At 38.5% G+C, this 17,098-nt stretch overlaps 2 protein-coding genes and 1 pseudogene across 9 annotated transcripts in view; 2 read left to right on the forward strand and 1 right to left on the reverse strand.

The window, feature by feature from the left end:
- The window catches only part of DPH5 (diphthamide biosynthesis 5), a 48,332-nt gene that overhangs the window by 17,947 nt on the left and 13,287 nt on the right, over positions 1-17,098 (forward strand). For all 8 annotated transcript variants that reach the window (XM_064588744.1, XM_064588743.1, XM_064588748.1 and 5 more), the window contains exons 4-5: positions 617-725; positions 14,291-14,411. In XM_064588744.1, coding sequence (XP_064444814.1) covers positions 617-725; positions 14,291-14,411 — 230 coding nt within the window. The remainder of the gene's footprint in view (positions 1-616; positions 726-14,290; positions 14,412-17,098) is intronic.
- LOC123859332 (Bardet-Biedl syndrome 4 protein-like) lies at positions 6,574-9,299 on the reverse strand. Its single transcript, XM_045897090.3, is given in 4 exon segments — positions 6,574-7,693; positions 7,696-8,619; positions 8,622-8,712; positions 8,820-9,299. Coding segments are annotated over 4 exon segments (1,482 nt in total). The 5' UTR covers positions 8,970-9,299; the 3' UTR covers positions 6,574-7,376.
- Positions 9,716-9,840, forward strand: LOC123860568 (U4 spliceosomal RNA; annotated as a pseudogene).

The raw sequence follows: 17,098 nt of genomic DNA on the forward strand, positions 1-17,098 counted from the left end.
CAAAGAGTAGGTCTATCTGTGCTGTCATTTAGAACTCAGAGCAGTCATTTTAAGAGTTTAAAGGGCCTGTTAGGCCAAAAAGTTTGAGAATTGCTACTCAGGAGTTCACTTGCTGAGCTTACATTCCACAGATGTCTTTGCAGGTATTATCAGGACAAAAGAGCAAGTAAAACTTCCCTTTCTCTGTAGCTGCCAAGGCTGCTTTAGGAGTGTGACAAGTGCAGTTCAGCATTATGAAGGGCATGTGGAGACTTAACACTTTTCATGTCAGAAAGCCCGGAAATTGAGGAAAAGCAGCCCCCATAACCCTTTGATTGGCTAGAACTCATGAAATACTACACCTTTACTGTCTTAAAAAGTCAGTGTTAGGGTGCCTGAGTGGCTCAGTTGGTTAAGCGTCTGCCTTCGGTTCAGGCCATGATCCCAGGGTCCTGGGATGGAGCCCCGCATGGGCTCCCTGCTCAGCGGGAAGCCTGCTTCTCCTTCTCCCTCTCCTGCTCCCCCTGTTTGTGCTCCCTCTCTCGCTGTGTCTCTCTGTCAAATAAATAAAATCTTAAAAAAAAAAAAAAAGTCTGCGTTGGTTACTTTAATCCAACTTGACCTTTTCTCACTACAGGGCTACCACACACAGCGATCTTATTCTGAGAGCAACAAAACTAGGAATCTCTTACCGAGTTATTCACAATGCTTCCATAATGAATGCTGTAGGCTGCTGTGGTTTACAGGTAATACTACAAAGAAGGTATTTTTTTAATGGTAGTTAGCAAAAATGTTTTGGAAAACTATAAACTGCAGGTAGATTTTGCTCTATATCATGAATTTTAAGATGTTACTATTTTATATACATTAGTGGGTATGAAATTTTTTAATACTGAATTTTCTGTACTATTTTCCTATAACTTACATCTTTTTTCTCATTGGAATGGACCACTGGAATTTAGCTACAGAAAGATTTTAATCTTATATCCAACTTTTGCATACAAAAACAGGGAAATTTAATCTAATGAAATTGGCTAAGTTTTCCTAAAGCCTTTTCACATTTCTTCCAAATAGCTTATTCTGCATTGCTGAAGCATATTTTTCTACACAGTTGTTATTTGCTGTGCCATCAACAGCATTGTGATGCAGCATTTCTTAAAAGAATCTGTAAAAAGAACCAAAAGCCAGTCATATTAGGCTTTTAAGCCACCTTTGTAATTATTGCTGTATAAAGTTGGTTAATTTTAACCCAACAGTCTTGATTCTGAGGGGTTAAAAGAGTGCACCGTAACTGTTTCCAGGGTTTTCTTCCAAGCTTGAGATTTGTGTTCTAATGTTCGTATGTATATGATCTATGACAACTATGACTGCTCATGGCCAACATTGGTTTAAGACTTAATTGCTTGTTGGACACGTTCCTATTTTAGATACATCATAATAGAAAAAAATGTGCATCCTAGAATCTATGAAATGAAGTGTTCCCCACTATGTCTTCTGGAATGCAGAATTTAAAATTGATATTTATAACACTAAGATACATTAGCATCGGACACCAGTGCTGTGTCTGTAGCTTTAGAGGTTTCTATATTTTCTGCATTACCCAGGAAGAGTATCTCAATTTAATTGACATCCTGGCCAGTCATCTCAGAAATAACTGCCTTTGGTTCTGAAGAATCAGAGAAAAGGTATAAATGATTCACCTTTTAGTATTTGTTACTTGCTCTTAGTTATTAATTTAAATTGGCAAAAAACTTTGCTGTCTCTTTTGTCTTCTAATAAAATGCATACTTTAAAAAACCTTGCCAGTTCAAGTCTGCTTTATACTTTAAAGCCCTTCTGAGCACTTCTGGGTTGGAGTAAGTGAATGGAGTTTCTTCATTCTCAGTCCAGTATTCTTTTTTGTAGACAATGTACTTCTTAAGAACTGATGGTTGCCATGAAAAAGGAAAAAAAGAGAGGAATAAATTAATCTTGTGATAGACAAAGATGTGTAATAAACCTTAAGCTAATGGAATATATATATTTTTCATGTTGGTTTTATTTTTATTTCTGGTAGGGAAAGTTAACCTAGCCCCTTTCCATCATATTTTGGTCTAAATTATCATAACTTATCATTTAGAGGTTTTTGCTTCTTTTTAAGCATAACATTTTTTAAAAGATCCTTGTCTTCATCACATGTATATCTATCATTCATACTGGGAAGAACTAAACTAGAGTGACCCTGTCCTCCTGATCCTCTAGAGTGGTAGAGGGGTACAGTGTTATTGTTCTCATGTTTAAAATAGATGAAGGTATTTGAGAGGAAATTTACTGTGAGAATTGGCAGTCTCCATATAAGCCCTTAAGATCATATCCACATGGTACATAGATTTTTTTTTTTTTTTTTAATTTAGCTTTCTCTCAGTCTTATTATATAGGATTTTTCTAGGCAGCCACAAAGCATTGTTTCCCCATCTGGGTTCTTTTCTCTAATCTGGGTATGAAAATGACTTACTACTTGTGTGAAAAACAGGAAGTGCCTTTTTAGGTTCTGTCTTATGTATTTGATGAAGTCTCTGTGAAGGTATACTTTTTGTACCACCCAAGTTATTTATATTCCAGGAGAAAGAGGTAATTATTGATACCTTTTATATACTTTTCTAAGATAAAAGGCATTAAAAATACAGTCATTATATTTATGGCACTTTTAAATTTTAAAACAAATGTTTTGACATTTGACATTTGTTTATGACATCCTGCATAATACATAAACTTTGGCAAAGTTCTCTTCCTTATAATGGCTGCTCTTTTTCTCTTGAGTATTTGGATCCGCATTTATGGGAAAAACAATAATCTACACCAGTGGTTCTCAGACTTTAGTATTCAACAGAATTACTTAGAGGGCTTATAAAAGAAATGGCTGGCCTTCCCCTCAGATTTTCAGATAATAGTAGATACGGGGTGGTGGCCTAAAAATTTGCATTGCTAGCAAATTCTCAGGTGATCCTGAAGCTGCTAGTATAGGTACCCATTTTGAAAACCACCAACCTAGACAGATAAAAAATTTCTTAGAAAGTTATAGAACTGTACTTTCTTTTAGCATGGCAGAATTGGAAAAGTAGATTTTAGTTCCCAGAAATAGGCTTGCTAAATGTAGAATGTATTACCTTGCCATGTTCTCTTTCTCAATTTTTGAAAGGGAAGTGGGCACCACTTTCGAAAGACATTCTGTCATCTCTGTGAACACTTTCCCATGAGTTATTAGGAAAACAGCCATCAAGTTATTGAACAGAAGTGCTGTTTTGGGTACTGTGACAGACCTGAACAGTACATGCTTTGTAACTTTTTTTTTTTTTTTTAAGATTTTATTTATTTATTTGAGACAGGGAGAAAGAGAGAGCATGAGCAAGGGTGGGGGGAGCAGAGGGAGAGGGAGAAGCAGACTCCCCACTGAGCCCAATGCAGGGCTTGATCCCAGGACCCTGAGATCATGACTTGAGCTGAAGGCAGATGCTTAACAAACTGAGCCACCCAAGCGCCCCTGCAACATTTTTACATTAGGTTGAAGAGTAGTAGTTTGAAATTCCTAACCTGGAAATGGGCACAGCTTTTTTTTTTTTTAACTTATCAATTTGTTAGCCCTTCTGAATTTTCTTATTGTTGTTTTCTAAAGCAGCACAGAGAGCTCAGAATTGACTGTTGAGTATTTTTCATTCACTTTGTAGTTTATTAACTAGCAAAAGACTCCTTATTATCACTATTAATGAAGATAACTAGTTGCATAGACTAACACTTCTAAATACACAAAACCAGTTGATATGCATTCTTTTATAGGTATGCCATAAAATAGAATTTTTTATTGCAAACGCCATATTCCTGTGAAAATTTTCCTTGTTAAATGGAATGTGTATTAGTGATTGCCAAGTTAGACATCATTAAGAGGAATAGTGATCCATTTATTCAACAAATATTGTTTGCCTTATTGTTTCCCTACTAAGTGCCTTTGGATACACTGATAAACCTGTCTGAGAAGGTCCGTGCTCTCAAAGAGCTTACATTCTAGTAGGAAGGAGAGGCAATAACACCAACAACAGAATAATGTCAGGTAGTGGGAAGTATAAGAAATTCAAGTACACTGATAAATGTTAGAGAGTTGGCTTTACTGTTGTAGTTGGGTTGTCAGGGGAGGTCTCACTAAGGTGGTGTTATTTAAGATTAGATATGAACCAAGAAGAAACTAGCATATTCTAGTCACAGGGAATGGTTTATGCAAAGACTCTAAAATGGAAATGACCTTGGCTCCTTGAAGGAACCAAAGAAGGGCTTATTGGAGAGTAGTAGGCAGGGAAAAAGCAATCTGAGGTCAGATAGGTAGATAGGATTGGATCACTAGGCTCTCTAATCCAATGTCAGGCGTTTGAATTTTATTCTTAGTGAATTGATCATGTAGAAGAGTATGATTAGGTTTAATTTACTTCCAGACTCTGAAGTCTCTCCTTTTGTCTTGTGAAGAATTAGTAGTCCTGGCATAGATACTAAGTATATGTATGTAAGTGAAAGAAGCATGACACAGAAGACCATATATTGTAGGATTCCGTTTATATGAAATGTCCAGAGAAAGCAAATTTATGAAGACAGTAATTAGTGGTTGGCTGGGAGTGAGAACAGATACTACTTACTAAATGTACATATGGGATCTGATTGGAGTGATAAAAATTTTCTAAAACTACATATGGTAGTGGTTGCACAATTTGGTAAATTTACTAAAAATCACTGAATATACACTTAAAATGGGTGAATGTTGTGGTATGTAAATTTATCTCAGTAAAGTGGTTTAAAAAATAAATTACAAGAGGTTTGCTAGATGAACAATAAGGTTAAATACATCCCCAACAGAGAGAAATGTTCAGTTAAAGAAGAGAGTCATGGAAGCACTTTGGAGCATCTGCATGGTATTACACACACACACCAGTGAATACATACATATGTACCACAAAACCTTGGCTTCCTAGAGATTAGTTAACACAAGATTGTGAATATGTGTGTTGGATAAAAACTGACTATGTATTGGGTAGAACTGGCAAAGGAAAAGTAATAATGGGAAAAGTTCAGAGTTGAACTGCAATTTAAAAGGTCTTGGTTTTACTTTTGCTCAGGCAGTTAACTAAGGAGTCCTCTAACTTTCCTGGATCTGGATAGTCAGGTTTCCTAACTGTTAAGGGGATGAGATGGGGACAGGGAGGAATGCTGGACAAGATCAGTGGTTTTCATATTGTATCAGGATCTATGAAGATGTTTTCAGCAGTTCTGCAGAAAATGAAGTACTTGAGACCCAATAGCAAAGAATAAATCCCGAAGGAGCCCAGTCTTTACCTTTACCCCTATTGATGTGCTGTTTAAGAATTTATTTGGAAAAAAAGATTCGGCAGTAAAAAGTATGAAGAATACTAAACTAGATAAACTTTAATATCCTCTAGAATTAGAAGCCAAAAAGCTGGCCTGTTTTCTAACTTTAGGCAAAGGTTACCTTGACCAAGATACATTAAATACTCAAATTTTCATTAAGTAAATCTTTGGAAGTTTTACGATTTAAATATTAGTTATAAACATGTATACTTTAAAATCACGTTCTTTGAAATTCCTAAGTAACAGATATTTCTGACACTTGTGTAATTTGTATTTTGAAGATTTCTCTAGTCAAAGAAAAATCAATCTGTTTGTGAAGAGCTAGGTAAGTTGGTTGTATTTAGGCATTCCCAAAAATGAAAAATCAGGGTTTTTTGTCAGTACACAAAAGGCAAGAAGAACAAAGTCCTTTTCTGGAATTCTTCAAGTTAAGCATTTAGCACCTTAGTCATGCAGAATCAGAATTGCTTTCATTTACCATTGTTTCTGCTTTAGAAGAATTGTTTTAAAAAATAACTTTATTTTCCTTGATAATAAGTGACATATATACTCATAGAAAATTGGGAAAATACAGTAAGTGTAGAGAACATGCAAGCATCTATATAGTTCCACTACCTAGAAGTAACCAAAGTTAGTTACTAACTAGTTTGGTATATTTTTTTTCAGTCTTCAGCTCTTATCTGTGTACATTGACCTGAAGGTGACAAGCCTAATAAAGAAGAAATTACAAATTCTAGCATATTTTCTTTGTGTGGTATTTATCATTTCTTGTTATCATTTGTGTAATAGAACAGATTCTTTTTTTAAACTGTGGTGACTAAAATGTGACTAAAATTGTGTTTGAGGCATTTTAAAGGACAGATAAATGAGACAGTTCAGTGAAACCAGGTAGCAATGATTTCTGCATAAAAATGGCATTATCAGTTGTAGCTGATTTCAGGGAAAAGGTTGTATAATTTTCTCATCATTATGAAGTGCTTCCACTTTCTCTGTTGCGTGAGTGACCTTAATTATTGCCATATGTTCCTCTGTTTATAGAATACATTTCTACTTTGGAAAAAATGTATATTACTTTTTAAAAAGTAACAACTCATTTCCTTCCCTTTTTTCATAATACAACACTCACTATGATAAACAGCATTGTTTTGGCCTTGTGGTAGTTCTTTTTTTTTTTTTTTTTCTTTTAAAAAGGTTTTATTGTGATCTCTTCTTTTTACACCTAACAACTTTCCCCGAAGGGATGATACATAATCTTTATTCCAAAAGGACATATAGATGATGTACTGATAGCATCTGACCAGGGGTATCATTGATTGTTTCAAGTAAAAATTAAGAAGCTCTTTTTTTCCTTTTCATCCTTGGTGCTGATACCAGCTCAGCCCTTCACTCCTACTTCTTATCATTACTGACATGATCTGGCTGTACATACGCTCTGATGTCTCTCAAGAACAAGACAGAGGGACTTGTTTGGGATTCCCTTGGACAGGTGCAGCTGGAATATCCAACAGGCTGGGCCTCGATTTATAGAGGTTTTTTTCATCATTTTTTCCCCTTAAATTTAGACTGTTAGAGCCAGATTACTAATCCAAGATCTGTGTTTACCTTCGGGGCTGACAAGCCCCACAGCCTGAGGATCACCTCAGCTAAGCCAAGGCTTCACCATAACAGGGCTCCTGAGCAGAGGTCGGCCTCAGACTTTCCTTCCACAAAGGAAGGGGTCAGTCATCCAGGAGGTCAAAGTCATTTCAAAAGCAAACAGCATCATGTGCCCTGCTGGCTCTTGGAGCTACAAACACAGAGCCATGAGCCTTGCACTTAATTCTTAAAGGACCTGTCTGGGCTCTCTCCTATCTCTGGGCTGACGGGGCTAACGGTAGGCTCCTTGCAATCATCATAACACTTATGCGTCCCCTGGTGCCCAGGGAACACACTGGCCACCTTGCTGCCTGTGTCACATGACCTTTCCTAACCTGCTACATCCTCACCAAAGAAACCCCGACTCCGGGGTCATCCTACTCCTGTTTTTCTCTTATTTGTGCTGATGCTTCAGCTGGGTGTGCTTCCGCAGTGGGCTCTGGCTCCAGAGGCAGAGATGGTGGCTTTGTGAGCTGGGATGTCCCTCCAGCACCTGAGGGGAGCTTCCTGTGTGCAGCTGCTGAAGACCTCGCCTGTCCCAGAGCTTGATTAGAGCCCAGAGGCTGCTGGACACCGGCAGCTTTGCTTGTTGAAGTGGTCCGGTGCTTTGACTTGGCATCTTTAACTGGTTTCGTCCAGACCAGTGCCTCCCCGACCTGGCGGGCAGCTCCCAGTTTCCGGGCCATCTCTACCCTTTGTCCAGGCGGGCGACTTCTGTGTAGGCTCTCTTGGCGTTCTCTGGATCTTCCAGATTGGTCAGGGCCACAGCCAAGAGCATGTAGAGCCCCCCCCATCTTTGGCGGAGGTTGATGGCTGCGTTGAGGGAATGGAAAGCCAACGCATATTGCTGCATGGTCAGGTGGACAAGGCCCGAATTACACAGAATCTTGCAATCGAAGGGAGCCAAGTAGTTGGCTTGCTTCAGGCAGTTGATAGCTGCCATGTATTTCTTCCCGAAGAAACACATTCCAATGTTACTCCAGAGCGGAGGACTTTCTGGAACAGCACAAGCTACAACTCTGTATTTGGTGAGGGCAACATCAAAGTCCCCATGGGTCTGCATCATGCTGCCTGCTGCCAAGATGGCCTTGTAGATGATAGGGTCGTAAGTCAGTGCATTTCCAAGGTGTTCAAATGCCTTCTGGTAAATACCGAGCTGTAAGTAGAGTAGTCCTAAAGTTGTAAGAAGTTCCATATTTTCTGGCGAGAACTCCACTGCTTTCTTGTAGATTTCGATGGCCTTGTCCAAGTCTCTCTCCAGCAAGTGGATCTTCCCTAGCATTATGTAAGTCAAATCATGCCTGTTAAGATGGAGGACATTGTGCAGCTGGTCTTGTGCCTTACTGAACTGTTTCAGATAAATGTAGCAGACTCCCAAGTTGTGACAGATCTCCCAATCTTTCTGGTTAAGTTTAGCTGCTTCATTATATACTTCAATGGCAGCTTTATGTTTTCCCAAAAGAAATAAAGATCTGGCCACCTGCTTGAGGTTATCAGCACACCAAGGGCTGAGAACAGCACACGTCTGAAAGAGTTCTAGGGATTCTTGGATATTTCCTTCCAGGCGAAATATTAATGCTTGGACATAGATAGTATATTCACATAAGCCCGGAGTCTCCGAAGCTGCTCCTTGATAATAGCCTTGCATACCTCATAATCCTTCTGGATATAGTGGAGATGTATCAACCAGTTCTGCTTCTCCAAAATCGGAAACTCTTGAGGTTAAGAAACTGGAAAAATTCCTCATAGCAGCTGGAGTGGTGGGGGGTGGGAGGCATGGGTGAGTGCTGTGAATTGTGTAAGACTGTCGAATCACAGACCTGTACCTCTTTTTTCAGCAGGGGTTTCTGAGATTCAGCAGATGCAGGAAACGGAGTTCTCGTCATGAGTCTCTCCTCAGCCATCTTGGCTCCGCCCACCGCTTTGCGGCCGGCCTTGTAGTAGTTCTTACTGGTAGTTTTCAAAAGCATTGAATTGATTTCATTGTTGTACAGGAACTAATGTGGAAATGATAAAACCTAACCTAGTACAGAGAACACTAAACTAGGTAATAAAGAGATCTGTGCTCTACATTGCTTCGTAACCTTAGAAGAACTCATCTAAGTAAGCTCCCTGTTCTTTTAGTAACTTCAGAATTATTTTGACCACCTGCTGATCATGGGCGTATTAAGAATGCTTTTCTTTCTATTTCCACTGTAACTGGTTTTTGGGTTTTTTTTTTTTGTCTTTTAGATTTTATTTATTAGAGTGCATGAGCAGGGGGAGGGGCAGAGGGAGAGGGACAAGCAGACTCCCTGCTGAGTGGGGTCTGCGCCCACGGGGCTCGATCCCAGGACCCTGAGAGCATGACCTGAGCTGAGGTCAGACGCTTAACCGACTGAGCCACGCAGGAGCCTCTCAACTGTAACTGTTTTTAGTCAATATTTTAATAGCCACCTTACCATCATTCTCTTCCACCTAATAGTTCTCTTTTTATCCCACAGTCCTGGCAAATCCTCATCCTGTACACAATATTCAGTTACTTTATATGTTTATGTGTTGGGCATATTATAAACTTGTTGGTTTACTCATCTTCACATCTTCCATTGCACTTTATCACAGTGCCATGCTAAAAATCAGTATGTGACAAATACTTGCTGAGTTGAATTGCTTATTTATTTACTTATCTTTTCCACCCCACCCCAAGCTGATTTATCTTTAGAATTATGTGCTTTAAAGCTTTGCACAGTGGCAGTATCATAGCCAATGAGGTTTATCTGAGGCGTGATTATTACTAATAGAATTATGTGCTTTAAATTAAAATTCTTTCATTTAATTCATATGTGGATTCTCTCATATGTGATAATATAAATTTTGTGGCTCTTTTGTCTTCAGCTTTATCTGTGTACCTAGTATGTGGCCATGTGCATAATCTTTCTTAGTGTCAGCAATATCAGTGTTACATCAGTGTTAAGAAAAGTGCATGTGGGAATTAAAAAAAAAAACAACTGTAAGACCAGTGTTTTGTATAGAAAACTAGTAACTCTTGAACATGTGGTTTTGTGGTACATTTTTTGACAACTCTACTGGGTCAGCTTTCTTTTACTTAACAGATTTAACTGATCTGATTTAGGATTTATGTTTATATGTAAAAGGTACATGTAGGGCTTCACAAAGTTCTTATAAGTAAGTTAAATTTTCTAATTTTTCTATGTGTGATGAAGATTTTTTTTTAAGATTTATTTTATATTAGAAAGAGTGCACAAATGGTGGGGAGGGGCAGAGGCAGAGGGAGAGGGAGAGAATCCTCAAGCAAACTCCCTGCTGAGCACAGAGTCTGATGCAGGGCTCAATCCCAGGACCCTGAGATCATGACCTGAGCCAAAATCAAGACTCAGATGCTTAACCGACTGAGCTACCCAGGCCCCCCAAGATGTTTTTTAACTTAAAAATCACAAACTATTTTTTATTTGAATATAAATGACAAAAGCATTAAATCCTAATTATAGGGGCGCCTGGGTGGCTCAGTCGTTAAGCGTCTGCCTTCGGCTCAGGTCATGATCCCAGGGTCCTGGGATCGAGCCCCACATCGGGCTCCCTGCTCAGCGGGAGCCTGCTTCTCCCTCTCCTGCTCCCCTTCCTTGTGCTCCCTCTCTTGCTGTGTCTCTTTCTGTCAAATAAATAAATAAAATCTTAAAAAAAAAAAACCTAATTATAAAATGGATTTTACAAAACATCTGTACTTCTGAAAGGACGTATTGGTGGCAGTGAGATGAATTAGAGGTTATTAATATTCAGGCAAGTGGCAATGAGGACTCAAAGTAGTGGTAAAAGAAGTCAGTTCTAGATAAATTATAGAGCTGGCATTGACAGGAATTGTCACATGGTAAGCTTTCAGGAATTAGATACTTGTTAAAAGCAAGTCAGGCAATGGCCATTTCTAGATAATTGCTTAATGCCATGCTAAATATTGCCCAAGGGTTCCCAACCTCTGGTAGGTTGTTCATACCATCGTGCTCTTTCCCCATGATTAACTTCCCCCGTTTTATCCACCCTTTGAGATTGAGCTTATATCCTATTTTCAGAAGTCCTCTTCAGGTGCTTTCCAAGTGGGACTAATGCTCAACTCTTTCAATACAGTCTATATCTCATTTTTTATAATTATTATTTACTACCTAATATTTGTCTTTTTGTGCATTTTCTTGCTTTAGATATTGCCTTATCTGTAATTAAATGGGTCATTTTGAGTTTTTATCTTCAATAGATGAAAACATAATCCACTATCAATTTAGATAAACTGCTTTCTTTATAACTTCAGGTTAAAACCAAAAAAGACCCTGTATTTATCTGCATTCTTAGAAAACAGCTCTTTTTGTGGTCTCTAAATTTAGATTTGCATCAATAATGTTTTGGGGGTAAAATGATCACAGCACAAAGGCTAACATTTATAAGACCGTGCTTAGACTTCTGCGGCCTCATTCTCGTCACTGTATGATTTTACTTCAGTTTCTTTATGGTTTACTGGTATGTCCTTGGATTGTGAAACACAAAGGACTGATCTTTCTGTTCTTTGAGGGACTGACATCTTAAATGGTGAAACTGTTTGCATAATGTTCCAGAATTCATTGAAGTTTGCAGCACAGCCATGAGAATGGTTACAGTCTATAAATCAGGGTCCTAGAAAGCAGTGCTTATGTGAGGCTTTCTTTAATCCCCCCAATTAGACCACTCCAAGAAGCTTTTCCACAGCATGCTGCAGCTAGTGTTTATATGTGACTAGCATCTCAATTTGCTCTTAAATAGAATTTACCTTCATGAGTATATTTCCATGACTCTTAATATATTGAAGACCTATTTAAAGGGTTTATTTATGGTTGCATATGTAATTTTCTTTAATCTCAGTAGTTTTTTATAGAGTAATGCTAATGTTTCAAAATCTGATCAGAGATGCCAAAAATCCTTTTTAGAATGTAAACAGTTAAACTTTTCAGAATCAAATCATACAACAATAAACATCAGCAACAACTATGTCGTTTCAAATATTTGGTAATATTTTTGAGCTCAGTCCAGTAAGGAAAGCGGTTGGATAATAGCAAGACACAGCATTTTAGAAAATTTTCATATTACCATTATAAACATCATTGTTATTATATCATCAAATCCCTAACATTTATTGTTTTTATTATGTGCAGTGTACTAGGCACTCTACACACTTTATGTCATTTAATCCTTTTTAAAAAAGCACATTATTAGGTTTATAGTTATACAGATTTTGCAGGGGAATATCTCTCGAAAGTCAGGAAGGTTACTTGTCCATGATCACCAAGCTAGTAAGAACCAGAGCCATGACTCCAGAGCTTTTGCCTGCTCTGTGAGATATAAGCAAGACTACATTCTACGTGAAGGCCAGAGCTCTGGTTTGCTTCTCACTTTCACACCTGTGCATAGCATAATGCCTGGCACCTAGTGGATGATGTATAATAAGTATTTTTTAGATAAATTTACTTCTCATAGAATAATAACAATGGCAGAACCCTCCAGCAAGGCTAGGTCTCATCCTTGTAGCTTGGGTGAATATATTCCAGGAATCCCACATTAGAACACATTGGAACTCATCAGTTGGATGTATTTTTCACAGAGGCACATTTTATGTGGCAAGAAGACTCAAGACTGAATTCTTGTAGTTACATGGGTCCTTCTACACTGATCTGACAATTCGACTGCCACTGGATGGCGTGGCTTCCATAGACTTTTTAGACAGTTTTCAAGTGGACTTTGGGAGTAAAGCTCATTGGTAGGTAAGTTGGAAGTTGTGGCCATGAAAGGGACATGATGAGCTTTCCCTTGGGAACTCAAAGTCACCATTAAGAGTATTGGCTATAGTTTCTAGGACCTCAGTGTACAAAAAATGAGAAAAGTTGAGCTTTTCTAGGGATGGAAAGATGGAGGACCCTGAATGCCCCAGCTTTTCTGTTTCTTTCTTCCTCCCCCTTACCTCTTTTTTTTTTTTTAAGATTTTATTTATTTATTTGAGAGAGAGAGAATGAGAGATAGAGAGCACGAGAGGGAAGAGGGTCAGAGGGAGAAGCAGGCTCCCTGCTCAGCAGGGAGCCCGATGTGGGACTCGATCCCAGGACTCCAGGATCATGACCTGAGCCGAAGGCAGTTGCTTAACCAACTGAGCCACCCAGGCGCCCTTCTCCCCCTTACCTCTTATAACAGCTTCTTAAAAGTGATTTGAGAAACCTTAGGATGATAATCCCTTCCACAGGCTTAGAAAAGTTCATTGACGTCCTGCAGTCGCACAGCTATTCCAATCACAGTTTGTGGCAGGGGACTAGATTTGATTTCCATGTCTAGAGCTTTCCAGCTCTATTATAAATTCTTTCAAGCACTGTTTAAATTGGATAATTAAATCTTTATGTAACAACTTTATTACTTCTGAATAACTTTTTACATGTTCACAACCTTATGAGTAGGAAGGACAGTATCTTTTTACTCTTCCTGTTTTGGAGATCAAGACTTAGAAAGAGCCATGTCACACAGCTAACAAGTTGCAGAACCAGGACGCAAAACTGGATTTTCTTACCATGAGATCTGGAGTTGGGCTCACTTTAAGTGAACTGTGCAGCCAGACTAGAAGCCAGCTGGAACCAAGCAAGCCTCTTGGTTGTGTGATGGTCAAGTGGGATGAGTGGGCCACTTGGGAAAGGAGGAGGTTTGGGCAAAGGCCCTTTTTACTGAGCTCTCAATGGAGGAAACAAATAGTGGGTAAAGTAAGGGGGTGAGTTTTGAGAACTAGCTGCAATGAGTGTACAACGTGTGAATTTTACTGAGCTGGCAAGGTGGAAAGGAGCACTTCCTTGGACCTGGGTTTGAGTCTTTTTCATTACTCACTAGCTGTGCAACCCTAGGCAAATCAGCTTGATCTTTCTGAGCCTTGGTAGTCTTATCTGTAAAGCGAGGATAACAATATTAATCTAGGGAACCCTGCTCTGACTGCCCAGAAGTCTTTCTTTCTTTGTTTCCTTCTGGGTTCTGTGTCAATCATTTTAGCAGCTACATAGCTGAATCATGACCTGGTTACATACGTTGCGATACTGAATGCTGAAACCCTGGATGCACTACTGGAAGGGCACCAGAGAGACAGACACCAGCTGCCAGGGACCCAAGAGAACATTTATTACTTCCGTGACAGATTTGATCCCCAACCCATCTCACGTCTGGTTCTCACTTTCTGTTTTGGTGGTTATCTTTGAAATAGTAAGTAGTAAATTGTTCCATTGTTAATTAATGTTTTTATTTTTTCTAGTTGTATAAATTTGGAGAGACGGTTTCTATTGTTTTTTGGACAGACACTTGGAGACCAGAAAGCTTCTTTGACAAAGTGAAGAAGAACAGACAAAACGGCATGCACACATTATGCTTACTAGGTAAGGGTTTGGGAATTGCCTTGAAGTCACAATATGGAGTTGTCATATTCTCATTTTGTTCTGCAGATAACTCGCTAGAGGTAAGAAAGGACCCAGTCTAGCCACTCTGCACGGTACATGTTTTCCCATATTCTCTGGGAGATACGCATTTTCTGCTCCAAACACCGCACGGGTATTTCTTCATGCATACCATAGTGCATGCTCCCCCTTCTTATGTCCTAATGGATCCTCTCTAGCATTCTGTATCTTACCCATTTATCCATCAGGATGCTGTTGTCAGTTTACTGCCATTCAGCAGACCTGTAGTAAGCATTTATTCTTACCAGGTACCATCCTGTATCTTCCTAGAGTTCTTTCAATACTACAGTATTGGTCTATCAGAATTACAGATCTGAAGAGACTCTGGAGATCATCTTATTGAAGCCCATTTTATAGATGAAGTTGAGGCCCAGAGATATTAAATCATTTGCCCACTGTGTTACCCAGTTTTATCGATGGCACAATTGGTAGAATCGAGATAGCCTGTCATTCAGTTTTTTACTATATCTTGCTGTACTTTATGTTCTTTGTAGAGTTAGGTTTTTTTGGAAACTAAGGAAGTATTAGACATGGGTCCTGCCCTCAGGGTTTTGAAATCTAGTTGCTAAGTACACTAAAGTTTAAGGAACAATTAAGTTCTGTTATATGGAGAGGCAGGAAGGACAAACCAGAACTTCGGCTCTTGAATTCTCTAAGAGCTGCCCCTTTTCTTGGCTTTCCTGGGAAAAGGCAAACAAGATTAAACAATATATCTTCCTTGCTCCATGAACAAAAGCAGGAACAACGTGTGAAGTATAAGATATCATGATTCCAGATCCTCAAACCATAGATCTCGTCATTTAATCATCTGGAATTCTCATCATTTAAATTAGTATATATTTATTGGATGCCTGTTATGGTCCAGACCCTGTAGGGATTAGTGAGAATATACCATGTTAGGAAACTACAGAGAATTTAAAATGTACTTGGAAAGACAAGATATATGTGATACAATTAGAGATTAACAAAATATAGTAATAACTATATAGGTATTTCAAAGAACAAGGGGCTTTTGAGGGGAAGTTAACATAGGTTTTATGAAGGAGTTGGGACGTTTGCTACTTAAGGGGTACTTTAAGATGGGCTGGTGGGTGGGTGGTAGTAGAGCCACATGAATAAATTTATTCAGTAGACATTTATGGAGTATCTACTGGTATTTTGCATTATTCTAGGTGCTCCTAAGGTGAATAGGAGATGCTTATCTTCTAGCAAGTAGAAGTAGAAAGGGAAAAATATTAAGACTGGTCTGGCTTGATTTTTAAATGCAGTTCATTTAAAAAGCATTTATCTGTAAAAATTCTCCCCAACACTCCTCATTTTTAAAACTAGGTTCTGTGGAACATACCATTTAAAAAGTTAAAACATTAAACTAAAAACTTTATTATCACAACATTTCAGAAGCTCAAGGTGAATAAACTAATAAATGTGTTGAATTTTAAAAGATCTTAATAGATTTTTTAGACTTCCGTGTAAAGGAAGTCTTAAGTTGACATACACTTTTAATTGTACTGCAGGCCATTTTCAGTAACCAATATGCATTTTTTCTATGTGCTAGACAAGTAGAAATATTAAATAATTGGTATTTTGAACCTGAAAAGTACATTCACTGCTGGTTCCAAGAACATTTACAAATACTTAGAAGGGATTAACCTCTGCTATATTTTCGTAGGAAACTCTTTTAGTCTCCTTTATAAGAACAACTTTGATAATCACTTAGGAAAGCTGTAGAAGTCTTTCAGAAAGACCCTACAGTTGCACTGTATTTATTTATTTTTGCAAAAGCAAACTTTGGCTGAACCGTTTGTTTTTAGCATGTAGAACAGGAAGCAGCTGTTGCTCTTGCTGTTGTATACTGAGTTCCTGTGAGGATGTAGAGCGCCTGTGCTTTCTTACCTTTTACCAGATTGTTCGGCTGAGCATCAGTGGTTAACAAGTGTAAAGAATCAAATATTTGTTACGCTTGCATTTCAAGCGTTAGGGGAACAGAGATTACGTGCCTTCTGGCCCCTGTGGTAGCCCCGTCCCTGGCAGTCAGTGCTCGGGAAAGCCCTTTCATTGAAAGTATGAATGATACTAAAGTGCTTATTTATAAGTTGTTCGTCCTGTCTTACCCATTTGCAAGAAAGTAAAGGTTTCTTTTCAAAATGTGGTGAGAATTTTCTTATTACGTCACATGCATTAAAGCTTACATCCTACTGCCTGAAAAATAGGTAAAGAATAGGAACATAACAAGATTTCTCAGTTGAGTCTATGTGGTTACCAGCTAGTAGAAATGAACACAATGATTTTGATGACCTGTTAGGTAGTGTATATGCCAATATTTATCAAACTCTTTCCTGTGTCTTCTTTTCCAAGAGGAAATTGGATCTTTTCAGGATGGTCTCAGGGCCAACCTCATGTTTGTTTTCTAATGATCTTTGCACACCACAAGCTTCCATTCTTCTCTGTATTTCCATAAAAAAGTGGCTAGATACAAGTGTGAGGGAAGATTGTCATAAGCTCTCAAATGAGCATTTGGGAGATTTGAGAAGAATGTTTCCCAAAAATTTAGGTGACTCAACTGAAGTTTACACACAGGGTTTTGGATAGTTAATTAAAAGAGAACTGTT

The sequence above is a fragment of the Mirounga angustirostris genome, unplaced genomic scaffold (genome assembly GCF_029215605.1).
Source record: "Mirounga angustirostris isolate CCGP_5_RB_7025 unplaced genomic scaffold, mMirAng1.0.hap1 SCAF_4, whole genome shotgun sequence".
Lineage (NCBI taxonomy): Eukaryota > Metazoa > Chordata > Mammalia > Carnivora > Phocidae > Mirounga > Mirounga angustirostris.